This window comes from Podarcis cretensis (assembly GCF_951804945.1).
Source record: "Podarcis cretensis genome assembly, chromosome: 9".
In the NCBI taxonomy this organism is placed as follows: Eukaryota; Metazoa; Chordata; class Lepidosauria; order Squamata; family Lacertidae; genus Podarcis; species Podarcis cretensis.
Genome location: NC_137178.1, coordinates 19,376,804 through 19,393,347, shown reverse-complemented (window position 1 = coordinate 19,393,347; position 16,544 = coordinate 19,376,804). Strand labels below are relative to the sequence as shown.

At 43.8% G+C, this 16,544-nt stretch overlaps 1 protein-coding gene across 4 annotated transcripts in view; it reads right to left on the bottom strand.

Moving 5' to 3' along the window:
- Positions 1-13,276, bottom strand: part of PDLIM5 (PDZ and LIM domain 5) — a 126,850-nt gene extending 113,574 nt beyond the window's left edge. The window contains exons 1-3 of one of the 4 annotated variants that reach the window (XM_079990792.1): positions 12,950-13,276; positions 10,978-11,031; positions 7,452-7,587 (exon numbers count right to left, since the gene is read on the bottom strand). In XM_079990792.1, coding sequence (XP_079846918.1) covers positions 7,452-7,547 — 96 coding nt within the window. In that variant the 5' untranslated portion in view covers positions 7,548-7,587; positions 10,978-11,031; positions 12,950-13,276. The remainder of the gene's footprint in view (positions 1-7,451; positions 7,588-10,977; positions 11,032-12,949) is intronic. The other 3 variants (XM_079990791.1, XM_079990793.1, XM_079990794.1) reach the window with 3 other exon arrangements.
- Positions 13,277-16,544: the final 3,268 nt, after the last annotated feature.

Sequence of the window (16,544 nt, the reverse complement as noted above, 5' to 3'; positions counted from 1 at the left end):
CTGCCAAGCACATGATAGAAAATGGGAAAGACCAATTCCCTCAACCCCCATCTATTACTGACATAGAACAAAGAAGCTATATAAGCCAAGAGACCATATGTTTAAAAGATATTTTGGGTTGCATGTAAAGAGTGTTTGCTTTAGCACTTAAGCATAACATGCACAGAGTGTTATGTAATAAAAGTCATGGGCTCTTTCTGAGCTTAAATTCATATTCATTGCACATCTAGAAAGCTGGGCTGGGTGCAAGATCCATACATGACAAAATTATGTAAAGTAGCTAAGGCTATAACACTAAAGGTGAGTCACTAAAGAGATCCTGAAGAAGTGATTACAACTTGACTGATTGGGGGTGGGGAGAGAATGCATATGACAAAATAATTCCAGGCTCCCTGTGGATTATCTTCACAACATCAGTACAATGGCATGAATCGCCAAATAGAAGTTAAAGAACTCAGTAAGTCCACATAGGAAAATTCCCTAATTTTGGGATAATTCTCCATGCCCATAATACCCACCATGTCCCATTCCACATCATTCAGGCCACTGTTCATATGAACACCTTTGCAGAGGGTGCAGGTGACTGCAAGGGGAAGGAAGGGATGAGAAACTTTCCTTCCATGAATTAATTTCCTTTAGTTAACTTGGGAGCCAAGCCAATATGATGCAACAGTAAAACAAATGTGCAAGGGAAATCGGAATAAAAGTAAGAATGACACAACCATGTTTTTCTAAGAGCATTAAAGGATGCAAAGAAAACCAACAAAACAGCCAAGTAAAGACTGAAAAAAATGGTACATATTCCTAAGGCAATACTACCAAGTGCTCTGGCAGTGAGGCACCTGGGAAATTTTGGAGCTCCTGATCAAGTGTCTAATTCCAGAGAGGTTGTGTTAGTCCATTGCAGCAAGCACAAAGAGACCTGCTTGTGGCTCCTGAAGGATTAACAAGTTTGTTGCAGGCTAAGTTGTCATGTCTTGAGTCTGAGCCAATTTTGTGAAGTGGACACTTAAGTAAGTAGGTAAAAAAAGAAGTATGCCAGACTCTTGATGCTTTTAAATAAAGTACAAAATATCAATCAATAAAAAAGAGATAAATAGGTGGCAAGGGATTACACAGAGCATAAGTACAAACAGAATCCAATGGATGAATGTAGATTTTCTCTGATGGGGAAAGTTTCACTCCTGCCTAGCAGACAAGCACATTGGTATCGTACATCAATCATATGATGCAGTAAAAAATTAGGTTGTTGCTCAGAATAGACACTCTCAGTAAACTAAATTAAGCAAGTTTTAAAATTAAAGATATCTTCAGACACAAGACAAAACAATTAGACCTTACTTCATGCATCCATTTAAGGCGTAAACTGACAGGGTTTTGCTGCATTCCTAAAGTTCAGAAGCCAACTATGAAAAACATTTTATTTGGTCAAGGAAATACCAATTTTCCCACTATTTTAAGCTAACAAAAGATAATCTTCTGTCATGCATTTCCTTATATGGATAGTAGGATGGAAGGCTTTCTCCCCTCCTTTCAAAAAAGTTAGGAACCCATATTATCTCCTGGCACTCAACCAAGAAAAACAAACAAACCTTTCAACTCCCTGTCTCTTCTCACAATGCCCTTAAAGATAACCATCGACAAATGAATAATGAGAAAGCAGATTCAACTAAAAATAGCTCTTCAAAATGGTGGGGACAGCCCTCTGAGTTCAGTATGAAAATAAGAAAAACAAAGTCTAATTCTTCCTTGTTTACATTAAACAGAATGTACTTGTGTGGAACTTGCCCAAAGGCTCATTTTGGATGTTTTGCAACTAGCCATCTGCTTCTTTGTTATTGCCTGTCAGTTAATGCTCTTTCTTTGAAATGAATATAAGGTAGAAACAGATTCAGTTAGGATGGTTTCTCATGCTACATTTTGCATTGTAGATAACTAGTAACAAGCAGTATAATGTAGAGGAAAGGGCACATTAAAACTGCTTCTTTGCCCTTTAAAATACAGACTGGGCACCTGTTCCCCTGCATGCCAAGTTTCACCACCATTTCATGTGTTCCCCAGCATTGTGGCCCAGAAAGGTCCTATTTCCCCCTGAAACTAGTGTGGAACTGGTTGCACAGAGCAAATTAGGTTGCAAGTTCATTCAGAAGCTTTCCCATTGAGAACCCTCTATTGATACAAAGACAAATGAGTAGTGCCACCCACTATTCAGCTGAAGTATGATCTCTTGAGCTGCTATATGCCCAACCTATCTCTGGTCCCAATACAAACAAGCTTCAGTGTACACTATTTCCAGGTTTCCCACAGTAGCACAGCCAATACTTGCAGAACACATGCTTGGAGTCACCACCTACCTAAATGTTCAAGCCTTGCTTTTTAGAACAGAAAAAGGAATATCTAAGAAGTGATCAGGCTTCCCTGTTTTTTCCCAGCTCCCACTGCAGCATTTCCCTCCCTCCCTCCCTCCCTCCCTTCCTTCCTTCCTTCCTTCCATCTCCTCTGCAGCCACAAGCCACTCACCCTACTATTCTCCCCCTCTCCATCAGGTTAGCATGGTTAACAGCATCATCCAGTTGAGTGTTCCTATATCCGGATAAGTGGAACGTTCAGCAGCTATGAGTGAAGTATGGAGAGCACATATACAACTACTGAGTGGCTAAACCTACCATGTTTGTGTGTGAAGAGTGGAGGACAGAGAGAGAGAGAAGTGGGGTCAAAACATACAAATATATTATGTAAACATATGCATCTGCAACTTTCCACTCGTTCGTTCATTTGTTTTGTTACAGGTGTGAAATTAAGCTTTCTTTCCACTAGGTTGTGCTTATAGGCAGTCACTCCTAGCAAACAAACTCTACAAAGTTTACTGCTACACGTATTTCATAAGAGGACATAAGTATTTAAGTCTATTGGAGTGAGGAGAGAGGTGTGCACAACAGATCCAGGAATCTGTGTCACGCTTCTTTCAAGCATTTCAGTTGATATGAAAGGCATCTTAAACCTATATAGCTTACCTTCATTTGACATTTAACTGAAAGCTTCTTATTTTAAACAGTCCAGATTTGCAACCTACTTAAGAATGAAGCCGAGCAAGAAAAAATGTTTGCTTTTCCTATAGTGGTATAATTCGATCCCAGTCCAGCAATTGTGGTGCATGAACGTATGTTCACTGGACTCACAGAGGAACCAGCTCCCCTTGGAGACAAGGAATGCTCAACTAATTATAATAGGGAGGATACCCACATATGCCCCCTGAAAATGAAGCAAAAGAAGGGGGATTCAGAGGCCTCCTTGGAGATTTGATACATACTCCTCAAGCGTAAAATTCATCCTGTTACTCAACAAAAAGTGCTGCGAAACAATGATCACAATACTATACTGGAAGTACTCAATAGTCTTTTTAAACTACATCTACTGGCTAAGGTTCTTGTGCTTGCTTTTCAGGAGCAAAACTGCCTCGTGCCCATTTGCACCTCCTTCACAGTCTTGAGAATGGCAGATGGAACAGCATCAGAAGCTTTGTTCTGCTAGTATCTGTCTCAGTGGTAGAGCTTCCATGCTCCAGATTCAACCCCTAGGAAAAGCCAGGGAGGACTGGGAGAGGCCCCCTGCCTGAAGCCCTGGAGAGCTGTTGTCAGTCAGTACAGTGGTACCTCGGGTTACATACACTTCAGGTTACAGACGCTTCAGGTTACAGACTCTGCTAACCCAGAAATACCGTATTTTTCGCCCCATAGGACGCACTTTTCCCCCTCCAAAAATGAAGGGGAAATGTGTGTGCGTCCTATGGGTTCGGGCAAGTGTGTGCAAGGCTTGGGGCAGCAGCCGCGGCTGGGGGGGGAATAATTTTTTTTATTCATTCCCCGCCCCAAAAAACGAGGTGCATCCTATGGGCCGGTGCACCCTATAGGACGAAAAATACGGTAGTATCTCGGGTTAAGAACTTTGCTTCAGGATGAGAACAGAAATCGCACAGTAGTGGCATGGCGGCAGCAGGAGGTCCCATTAGCTAAAGTGGTGCTTCAGGTTAAGAACAGTTTCAGGTTAAGAACGGACCTCCGGAATGAATTAAGTTCTTAACCCAAGGTACAGGCAATGCTGAGCTAGATGGACTGATGTTCTAACTCAGTATAAAGCAGCTTCCTGTTTTGCATCTACCTACAGAGCCAGGAACTGCAAGGCAAAACAGCAGCAGCACATGTGAGGAGGTTGCTCTGCAGGGGACCAGCATCTGGCTACTTCAGCTGTCATTTCCGAGTCTGGATCATTTCCTCCAAGATCTGCTCCAGAGATTCAGAAGCAGAATGACAACCGGAATAACTGAGGGCTCGGGGAGGGGACGATGATGGCTTTTTGTTACTTCTATAATATTTCTTGTTTATGTTACTGTATCTGAAGCCATATATCATAAGCCACCTAGACAACTTCATTTAGTAGGTGGGCATAAATACTCAAAATAAATAAATGCCTAATCTAAAGAGACATTATGCATAAGGTGATTTAATGTAACGGTACTCCTAAAATACCCTTTAATTCCGTTCACAGTTTTGTTCCCGTCCGCTTTTTACTCCCATTAAATGTTTTCCAATTCTCTCTCTCTTCCTTGCTGACTACCTTTACTTTACTGCTTCCATTCTAGGAAGTTAGTCACTAAATGAGCTTTCCCCAGCATGGTGCCCTCCAGATGTTTGGGGCTGCATCTCCCACCAGCCCCTGCCAGCACACCAATGGCCAGGTATGACAGTCATTATAGCCCGTCACATCTGGAGGGCACCAGGTTTGGAAAGGCTGCCCTAAATTAAATCTGATTCCATGGGTCTTCCCTATAATCCAGTTTGTAGAACCATAAACCGGGTTGAAAATAGCAGGCTTGCTATGGCAACCGTGAAGGTAAAGATGGCAAATTGTTTAAAGTTTCGTAGCTTGCAATTAGCTCAGATCAAAGCCTTCTCCATTCGCTTGAGCTTACTTCACCCGACATTTGAAAGCTGAAATCATTTTTTCCATTTCAAACAGGCAGCTACCAATTCTACTGAAGCTGTGAGTGCAGCGGTTTTTATGAAGGAAACTCTTGGTGCTTTACTGAATATGACTTTTGCTTTTATGGATGGCTCTTGCTAATAATAAAATCCATTAGGAACTAATTTCTATTTAGTCGCCGTTTAAAAGTGCTGTTGAAAAGTATTTTTAAGCTTCCCTTTGTACGCAGCAGTATGGGGATGCCAGCTCCCAATACAAAGCCATAAAAATAACTTGCTCTCGCAGTACAGAATGAATTGCACGCATGACTTTCCCCAAACCCAAGAAGGTCACAACAAGACAGCAGGACCTTGGTAAAGGGCACATAAACAGCTCTGCTCCTTTGTTCGCGCATTTCTTTATCAACATTTAATTAGCTAGCACTTCTGGCTTTACTGGGAAGAGAAGAGTGTTGTGTTGTACACCCTGTTCTGATGTACCCATAAGACAACACAGTTCCATTATACTATCAGAGGAGCAATTGATCAGCATACCAGAATGAAGTGTGTTAATTCCAACATGCCGTACAAAGGAACACACACTGAACATTAACTCCAATCTACATTTGGACTGTGTGTGTATGTGTATAATGTATTTGTAGTCCTAGTTCATACTTATTAATATGGATGCAATCCACTGGGGACCTGTCACACACACATAAACATGATGCATAAATTGCATTTGCTTTCATGAGACTTGCATTATTAAATTTATATCCCACCCTTCCTCCCAAAGGAGCCCAAGGCAGCACTGCTGTTACAAGATGCTAGTGGGTTATGTATTGGGAATTAATGTGTTAGCTGGACCATTTTAAAAATGTGGTCTTTTAAGGAAGCAGAGGAAAGAAATGCAATGGGGGGAAAACAGTCCCTTTATTTACCCTAGGATATTTTAAAGACCCCTGCATGGTAATACACATTTTTTCTAGTTTAAAAGAACAACTTACAAAATAGATCCAACCTAGAGACTCCATGACAGCTCAGAACTCCTCAACATAATCAGCTTTGGAGAACACATTTTTCCAAGTGTTGACTCCCCTAATGTGTTATCTTAAACTGCTTGCTTCGAATTTTCTTTCTGCTATATTACCCATTTCCTTTGTTTTTCCGTTGTCTATGCCATTGGCCTTCAACTGGTGGATGAGGACTTACCACAAACATTACCATCATGGGTTCCCAAATGCATGCTTGGGTTATAGGAAGGTCCAGGGTTAAAAAACATTGAAGACTATTGGACTGTGCTATCCACCTGTTCTCTCTGATCTTATGAAGTCAGGAAGCATTTCTTTCTACCATCACCACACACAAGGGCCCTTTTAAATATTTTTAAATAAAATAAATTAAATAATTTGAGCTACCTTTGCAAAAGAAAGTTGTAAGTATTCTAGTCTGGAATAGTTAACAGGAAACTATTTTCTGGGTAAGAAGTCATAGGGTTGCCCTTTCACAGGGCACATATACATTATTCAACAGCATTTTCCTAGTCAGTTGACTACTTTTACCAAAGGATGGGGGGACACTGGTGGTGCTGTGGTCTAAACCACTGAGCCTCTTGAGCTTGCCAATCAGAAAGTCTGCACAATGGGGTGAGCTCCCTTTGCTCTGTTCCCAGCTTCTGCCAACCTAACAGTTTGAAAGCACACCAGTGCAAGTAGATAAATAGGTATCGCTGCTGGGGGAAGATAAACGGCATTTCCGTGTGCTCTGACTTTCGTCACAGTGTTCTGTTGCACCAGAAGCGGTTTAGTCATGCTGGCCACGTGACCGGGAAAGATGTCTGTGGACAAACGCTGGCTCCCTGAGCCTGAAGTGAGATGAGTGCCGCAACCCCATAGTCACCTTTGACTGGACTTAACCATCCAGGGGTCCTTTACCTTTACCTTTACCTACCAAAGAATGGATATGAGAAGACCTGGTCATTTTAACAAACCCCCAGTCCTAATTTAAGTCCCATTCCCACAGAAGTCTCTCTCCACCTCTCAATTACACTAAAGGAAAGGAAAGTGCACCACTCAGGAATCAGGTTCTGGCTGTTGCTTTTTGCCATTTTATAACCTGAATGTCTATCACAACTAATACATTCAAGTGTATTCTCCTACCATGTCGAAATTCAGATCCACAACTGATAAAAAGCAAGAACACAAGCAAAATATTAATTTTGACACAAATACAAAAGGACAGGAAATACTCTTTTAATTAGTGACGATGTCAGTTAATAAACTTTTGAAGGCCATTACTACCACTTCTAAGACGGGACACTGCTACTTCTCTTAAAAACAAGATGAATGCCCAAATTGCACCCAAATGAATTGAATGCCTCTTCATTCAGCAGGCACATAATGTTACCAAATATTCCTTTTCACTAGTTTCAAGTGGCACATGTTGCTGCAGCTTTTGGAACAAAAAGGTTTTTAAAAGGCAAAATAGGCTCACCCGAGAGATGGTCAGAGGCATGTTGAAGTCTTTGCCACCTTGAAGCCTGAAACCCCAGGGGGCTGGACCAACCAAAGAAACGCTGTAGTTGTTCATGGTGTCTGGAAGTCAAGGTCTAATTCCAGAGAATTAATGCCTGTAAATAAGTTTTAAAAGATTATTTGGAAAGTTGAAGAAACTCACATACAAAGAACAATTGCAATACGGCCTTCAGATATTAACATTTTGAAGTCTCTAAGAGGAGAGTCACCAACGTCCAAAGCCCTGCCTGTGAATTTTCAGGGGGGGGGGTATTTCGTAAGGTCAATAGTAACAATGAATGGATGCAACACTGCAAACAGATACTAAGTGAGCTTGGAAGTTTCAAAGCTTTTAGCTTTGTTTACTAAATACAAGCAAAACAAGCCTGCTAAAGTAGACCATACTCTAGGGCCTCAGAAAACGTTCTGATGCAAATCACCCTGCAAAAGCTGACTAACCAATTAACTAGAACCTTTGTAAGAGAAACACTGACGTTAGTAAAATAAGGAGATGAGTACTTGCTAGTTTTGGACAGGGCAAATATCAGCCTAAAAATAGACCTTGCAGCTTGGAAGTACACCTCGTGTTCCTCATATGCTGGTTGCATCTGTGCCAGGAGTGCTTTTTGCTAGCTTTGTCTGGTTGTCCAGCTGCACCACTTCCTGCATGACAGGGAATTTGCAATCCTGCTTGGATTACCACAATGAATTCTAACTCAACTTCTCTTAAGAGACTGTTTGGCAACTACCACGTAACTGATGGTTGCTCAGTCACAGAGAACCATGAAATGTTGCAGTAGCGACCAGTTCTCTCTAAAATCCCTAAGACAGGCTTCCGCAAACTCAGCCCTCCAGATGTTTTTGACCTACAACTCCCATGATCCCTAGCTAGCAGGGCCAGTGGTCAGGGATGGTGGGAATTGTAGTCTCAAAACATCTAGAGGGCCAAGTTTGAGGAAGCCTGCGCTAAGACTAGTATCTTATGGAACACCACTTCCCCACCAAGGTCTTCAAAGACCTTTCCCTGGGAACCCACAAGTTTGTAGTCTACATTACACCAGGCTAGAAAGAGGGACTTCCCTGGAATGGTGCTGCACTTTTGAAATCCTTTTGCAGGAAGGCATGTATCGCACAGGGTTACACAAATGTAGTATCCCTATCCAGGTAGCCTAGCCACTAGTGAACGAGGAATATTTTCCTGTCAATTTTATTTGCAGATGAGCATGAAGGAGATCTCTCTCTCTTTCCCCCTTCCCTGAACCTTCCATTTGCCACAGACCAAAGGAACAAACCCCTCGCATCCGTATTCCAGCACTGCAAAGGATTCAGGGTAGAGAGGGAATGGGCGCTTACTTTGTAAGTCATTCACAAATAGAAAGAATATCTCAAGGGGGCTGTCCTTCTCTCGCTCTCTGCTGAGCTTCTGGGTGGCGACAGACAGCCCTCAACACCTGGAGATAGAGATGCATCATGTTCTTGTGTGCTTCCAAGGCTAGCACAAAGTGAGAGCTTCCCTCCCCTGAGTATTTTGCTCATACGCTGCCTACATCCTTTTAAATGTGTTTGTGGGAAGAGGGTGGAGGGAGTTATTGTTTCATTTTTTTTCCTTGTTTTTACTATATATTTTGTGTTTATATTTTGTATTTTTATGATGTCAATGGCCCCAAGATCCACCTATGAAGGGCAGTATACAAATTTAATAAATAAAAATAAACAAGTGCTAGGTGTTATTTCGAGGTGCTTTTTTCCACTTCTACTGCTATGTTCTTATTCTGTGTTGCCAATACCAATAGAAAGGTGGAAAACAACAGAATGACAGATAGAATAGTGAGCCATCTTTGCTCAGAAAGCTTCCTCTTTCATTCTAAACATGGGTGGGGACTGGAGAGATGTAGCTCCTATGCTAAAGGTTAGATGCTAGATACTGCATATACATATAAATATTCGAATCCCCGCGACAGGGCAAGCTCCCGTTGTTCAGTCCCAGCTCTGGCCAACCTAGCAGTTTGAAAGCACGTCAAAGTGAAAGCACGTCAAAGTGTAAGTAGATAAATAGGTACCGCTCCGGTGGGAAGGTAAATGGCGTTTCCGTGCGCTGCTCTGGTTTGCCAGAAGTGACTTAGTCATGCTGGCCACATGACCTGGAAAAACTGTGGACAAATGTCAGCTCTCTCAGCCAGTAAAGCGAGATGAGTGCCACAACCTGAGTCGTTCGTGACTGGACTTAACTGTCAGGGGTCCTTTACACATACACACACAGAGACACACAGGAAGAAGTCCAAATTTGCTAGCAAAATGTGCCCCTAGCAAGCTTCCTATGTTACACATATGGTGTTTAGGTTTACATGCAAGATGCTTTGTGTACACACTGAAAAATGCCATACATGAACCCTGCTCAGCCCAGTTCCAAAAATAGATTCCATGGCCGAGTCCCCTCAGAACTCAGCCCTGGGTGTTGCCTCAGTCTCTCTCTTCTGAAGGAAAAATGCTTCAAAGGCGCAAGAGAATGGAACTGAAAACATGGCACATAAAGGATTCTAGGTTGCGGCTGTTCCATTTCCTCCTACTCCGCAACCGCCCTCAAGCCATCAAGATGGAACCTCTGCTGTCTAGCTTCTCCAAAGCCTTGAATGCCACTTATTTGTTTTCAGTCAAACCATGGAGGATTAAGCTAAATGTTTAGTGTCACCCCAAGATAAGGAAGGGTTCTATTTCCACTGCCTTAAGGTGAGCAAAAGCAAACATCTGAGCACAGATGAAAGAATAAAGAATTGCATTAACTGTTACATAGTAATTACAAATAGCAAGGGTTATTCAATTGTTACCCTAAGCTCAGGCCGAAATGATACAATGCAACAAGAATTGCATTGTTACACAATAATTACAAATCACAAGGGTTATTCAATTGTTACCCTAAGCTTAGGCCGAAATGATACTGCAAAACGTGGAATTGGGGTCTGCACACATATGCATGTACCTTAGCACATATCAGGTTAGGATAGTAAATAATTATGAATAATTAATCACTGGCTTTCTTGCTGTGAAATATCTGCAGCTCTCTGAATTTATTGTTATTGTTATTAAACAACCAATAAAGTTATAGACCAATAGTCAAAGCAACTTCCTTTTAAAACTGCATAAAAGGAATCAATAAAACAATACATTCTTAAAATGAATAATTATATCATTTTTCATTTTTAAAAGGGTTTCTCAGACTTTATGAATTTAGAAATACGTGCATATGAACACTACAGTACAGTTACAGCAAGTGTTAAAGTTAATGCAGTAAAAAAAAAAACAGCCCTTGAAATCTTCTACCTAACTCCTAAAGCACACAAAGTAGTAGGTAGCAGAAGTTACATAACACAAACCAACATTTTGCAAGCGAAATATTTGCATATGAAGCCTAAGGCATTTTTTTTAATGGTAGATTTGTTGCTGCTGTTCAAAGTTCAAGCGAAGTGTTTCAGCACCACATGAGATAAAATATTGTAACTGAGCCTTACGTAGAAGCTGTTATCCATTCCCATCGATTTGGAAAGGCTGAGAGGCTGCACAGACTGTAAAACGAAACCAAAGCATGGTATGGAAAGATACTAAAGTTACTTAGTATTTATGTGGAACTGCATTTACCCCAAGTGATTTGGGGAGTGTTATAAAGGATACTTCTTATTTCCTTGAATAATATTTACTGCTGTGGTGTGGGGTGGCAAAACTACAAAACGAGTAGCATTTTTTATTGTTGCATTGACAACATTGCCCAAATATGGTTTAGCATACCACAACAATTCATATTAAAGTTTCTCAAACTGCACAACAAGCCTCCCCAAGGCAGGGGTGAGGGACACACTGTATCAAGGCAAAATTCTAAATACATATACACAAGTACATAGTTGGACCAGCATCCTTCTAGTGGCTGTCAAATTGAAAGACTACTGGTATCTCACCTCCTTCAAGAGAGCGACTTACTACTGCGAAAAAGCCTTCTCTTTCTCTGCCAGCCCCAAAACCAAACCTGAGACCCACTGCTACAGGCAGGAGTTCAAAGCACAGAATGTCAGAGGTTAGCGATGTGCTTTAACCTCCACTGGCAACCACTCATAGAACATGCTCACTGCCCCTTTCTGCAATTAATACACAGCATGTCTATACTTGAGGATGTCATATTCTGGAAATTAATGCATTAATGGTGGTAGTTATCTGGTTTAATGTACTGTATGCACAACACAAGTACTAAAGACTAGCTTAGCGCCATCATCTGCTATCTCTGTTTCACCTCCGTGTTTCATTGAAGCTGCAATCGTTTCCCCTCAAGAGACTTTAGATGCTCATTTTGACATTTAAAGACTCGCACTTGGCTAATGTTGCCAACGCAACATTTTTGGAATGTTTAAGTTGCATCTCATTGCTCCCCTAAAGTCTCAGATGGGCATCTGTTCCCATGAAGATTGTATAGTTAAATTAGCAAGGAACAGGCTGCTACACTGCATTATATTTTTAAGGATACCACAAAATATGGCAGCTACAGGGCACCAAAACAAAAAGCCCTACCCTTAAAGGTCAAGCCACACTAACCATATATCATGTGGGTGTGCATGTATGTGCACACACACACAGGGGACTTCTACTTTTTCTATCTGGCTGCAGCCTAGTTACCAAAGCCCTGACAACGGCCAGAAAAACAGAGCCATCAAACAATCCCACACCCTTCAACCTGCCCTGCCCTGAATGTGTTCCCTAAGACTCATTCCCCCTCCATGCTGTCTTTTGCCACGTCCGGATTACAGGTTAGTCAGCAGGCTGCAGGAACGGCTAGCTAAAGTCTTGCTGATGAAATGTGATTTTCTTTTTCAAGGGGAAAGTGAAGCTGGGGAAAGGACCCCAAGGAGAGGCAGCGCAGGCACCTAACAAACAAGATTATAGCTGGCTGCTCACTTCCCGTTTACTCGATCACACTCGGTCTTTGAAAGGGGGGCGAGGGGAGAGGCAGACAGGCAGACAGACACTCCTGAGACTTCACCCCATTGCCACGGACAAGAGTGCGCCTCTCTGAAAAGATAAAGTCGAGGTAGTGGATGGGTGGAACTGGAAAGAGAAATAAGAAATAAGAAATCTCTGAATGTCTTATATTCCGGACTTTGAGGGCTGCCTCTCGGCACTCGAGCCTCGTTGGCGGAACTCTCCCTCCCGGCTTTGATTCCCTTCCTCTGCACGCACTTTGCTGCCGACCCAGGTCTCCTTCGCGGCGGGCTTCTCTCACGCCCTCACGGCTCCAAGTGAGCCGGCGCCGCGGGGAGGAAGAGGAGCAGCCCCTGCCTCGCCCCACGCCCTGGCCAAAGGCGTCGCCCTCCGCGAAGGGCTTCCCCGCTGCCTTTTTGCAAGGGAGCCTCGTCCTCCTCAAGCGGCGCGGGGGCCCCTCGGGCAAAAGCCCGCTTTTCCCACTCTCTCCCGCGCAAAAGACAAAAGCCCTCCACTCACTTCCGAGGCGCGCGGAGTTCAGGGCGCACAGGCAGCAGCAGCGGCAGCGGCAGCAGCGGCAGCAGACCGACGACGCGCAGGCGCTCCCAGCAAACTCGCGAGCGTGTGGGAGCAGACGGCAAGCCGAAGCTCGCTCGCTCGCTCGCTCTCCTCGGGCTCTTGTTTGCACTTCCGCCCCTTTTCGCGTGGCTCCTCCCCTCCCCGGCTCAGGAGGGACGGCGAAGCTCTCTCGCCAGCTGAGAGGGGAGGGAAGCTGAGAGACGCGCGACGCCCGGAGGGGGGCGGGGAGAGCGGGACCCGGCGCAGGGAAGCCGAGCTCCAGCAGAACTTGCTGAACAGCCAGGACCCCCGGCCCCCCTCTCTCTAACGTACGTTTTTTCGGAAGTAACTGACGCTAGCAAAGTATACGTAAGGCTACGGTCTCCCTTAAATAACAACTTTAAAGCACGGTCCACTTAAAACGAAGCGCGCCCGGGCCCTATTATTAGCTGGCGTTGCGCACATACTTAAAGGTAAAGGTAAAGGTACCCCTGCCCGTACGGGCCAGTCTTGACAGACTCTGGGGTTGTGCGCCCATCTCACTCAAGAGGCCAGGGGCCAGCGCTGTCCGGAGACACTTCCGGGTCAGGTGGCCAGCGTGACATCGCTGCTCTGGCCAGAGCCAGAGCCAGAGCCAGAGCCAGAGCCGCACACGGAAACGCCGTTTACCTTCCCGCTGGTAAGCGGTCCCTATTTATCTACTTGCACCCGGAGGTGCTTTCGAACTGCTAGGTTGGCAGGCGCTGGGACCGAGCAGCGGGAGCGCACCCCGCGGCAGGGATTCGAACCGCCGACCTTTCGATCGGCAAGTCCTAGGCGCTGAGGCTATAACCCACAGCGCCACCTGCGTCCCAATATATATATATATATATATATATGCATTTAAAAATATTCCCATGCAAGATTTGTGCAAAAGCAATTGTAACAATTGCAAATTTGCAGTTTTCTGGTTTTGTACAAATCTGGGAGAACAAAAGAATAGGCTTCTAACATACTCTTATTAGTCTATGCATGCACTTTTCAGAGATTGCTGCCCATTATATCCGTTGCAGAATTTTTTAGTGTGGTTTGTTTGTACAGTTTTCTGGTATGCAAATTCCCGCCGCAGGGATTCGAACCGCCGACCTTTCGATTTAAGGCGGTGTAATTCTATAATTACTTCTAAAGGAAGAAAGTCCCAGAATGGGGCAATCCATGCGGGGTCTGCCTTTAAGGGGTGCCTGCAAGCTGCTGTGGTGGTTTCTGGGTTCCAGTGAGATCTTGGCAAGAGTCCTACAAAACCGCCTTGTGCGATCTTGCTGGAAGCCACAGCTGCCCTGGGAAGCAAGGCTGGGGGTCCGGTAGCAGGATGGGCAGTGTGGTGTGAGCACCTTCCTGTTTTGCCTCAGGCGGTGGACATCCGGGTAGATCCCGTTGAATTTTGAGGAGCTCATGCCCAAGAAGAGCAGGTCGGCCTATAGCAAGTCTAGGTGCAATTTATTAGGGAACGAGACCCATTAAAAGCAGTGTGGTACAGGGCACTTCTCCACATCAAGGAAAGGAATAGTCCTGCTCTGTTCTGCCTTGGTCAGAACACACCTGGAATACTATGTCCAGAAGGATATTGACAAGGTGGAACTGTGCAGAGGAAGGTGACTGAAATGATCAAGGGTCTGGAAACCAAGCATAAAGAGAGAATTCGGTGTGTTTGGCCTGGTAAAGAGGAGACCAAGAGGAGATAGGATAGCCATTTTCAAATATCTAAAGTGCTGTCTTTGTGGAGGATGGAGCAAGCTTGTTTTCCTGCTTCAGAGAGTAGGACCCAAACCAATGGATTCAACTTGCAAGAAAGGAGATTCTGACTAAATATCTAGAAGAACTTTATGGTGGCAACAGCTGTCTGACTGTAGAAAATAAGTGCATGAGAAGTAGTGAACTCTTCCTTGGCATGATCAAGTTGAGAGTTGTGCATTGTAGGGGGTTGGACTTGATAAAGAGTTGGAGAGGACCTTAATAGTTAAGTCTTTGATTTTATTATTCCCCCACTAAAATCAACAGAATTCAACAGAGATGGTAGCCTTTGAATTCAATGGATAATAAAATGCACAATAGCATTCATACACCTAAACAATGGAGCTTCAAATATTTTGAAATGCAAGAATGGATATCACATCACAAAATAAAATTGATTATTGAAACTGCATGTGCCCAATGTTCAGGTCAGTCCGAACATGATTTGAGACAATTGTCTCAGATTGAGTGTGTGTGTGTGAACTGGCACTTGCTGTCCCCACTTGTTTTGCGCACTGTTAGCCCAGGCAGGTCCAGAGAAGCCCCTCAAGAGGCTCTTCTTCCATCCTGTCTTGCTCTGAGAAAGGAAGGATGGGGCTTTCTTAAGGCAAAGCATTCTGGAGAGGGTGGATCTAGTAATAACATGGTGTTGCCTTGTCTTTCATTTTTAGACTACAGTGGTACTTCGGGTTAAGTACTTAATTCATTCTGGAGGTCCGTTCTTAACCTGAAACTGTTCTTAACCTGAAGCACCACTTTAGCTAATGGGGCCTCCTGCTGCTGCTGCCGCGCCGCTGGAGCACGATTTCTATTCTCATCCTGAAGCAAAGTTCTTAACCTGAAGCACTATTTCTGAGTTAGCAGAGTCTGTAACCTGAAGCGTATGTCACCTGAAGTGTATGTAACCTGAGGTACCACTGTATTGTAAATGGTTATGAATTATGTGATGCAGAGTCAGGATGTTAGCAGGTTGGACTGGGGCAGAAAACACCCAGTGTTACATCCCCATTCAGATATGAAGCTCACCTTGTGCCATTTGTTATCTCACAGCCCAACCTACTTCACAGGGTTATATTGTTAAGAAAAAAGGGACGGGTCATGTCGTGAGCTCCTTGGAGGAAAGATGGGATGAAAATAAATGGATGATAAACACAAAGCATTTGCTCTTGTCAAGTGTGTTTACAGCAGTTTCTCCTACCTGCCCGTTATAATGGTCTAGAATTGCAGGCCTGGTCCTGAATCTGCTGACTGATGTCTTGTTTGACTTTGTACTAGACTAGATTGCCATGCTTGAAAAATAACTTCTGTTTCCAGCATGCTTGGTCATGTCAGCCTTTCCTTACCACCCACAGTGATGCATGCATTCATCATCTCCTGGCTGAATGAAAGGAATCCATTGTCTGATGTACCAGCCTGTTGTAATTAAGCAAGCTACCTCTCTGCTTCAGAAGACACTAGACCCCCGCCAGTCTCCATGGCTGACAGAGACCAACATAGTACCAAGGTGGGCTGTGTAGTTTGCATGACTGGTCTCCCATTGTGAGTGAAACAAGATCCTTCCCTTCCCTTCGTGGAGCACATCTGACGCTTCCAGTTGTGGACTTAAAGGTCTAATCAGGAGCACAGAAAACTCCTGTCTGAACATGCCTTACATGCTATTTCATACAGGCAAACACCTGCTAAGCCGCCAGTTTCAATGGAGCTGCATGGAAGCCGTTGCATTGTGTATTATTATTATTATTATTATTATTATCATCATCATCATCATCATCATCATCCTGCCTTT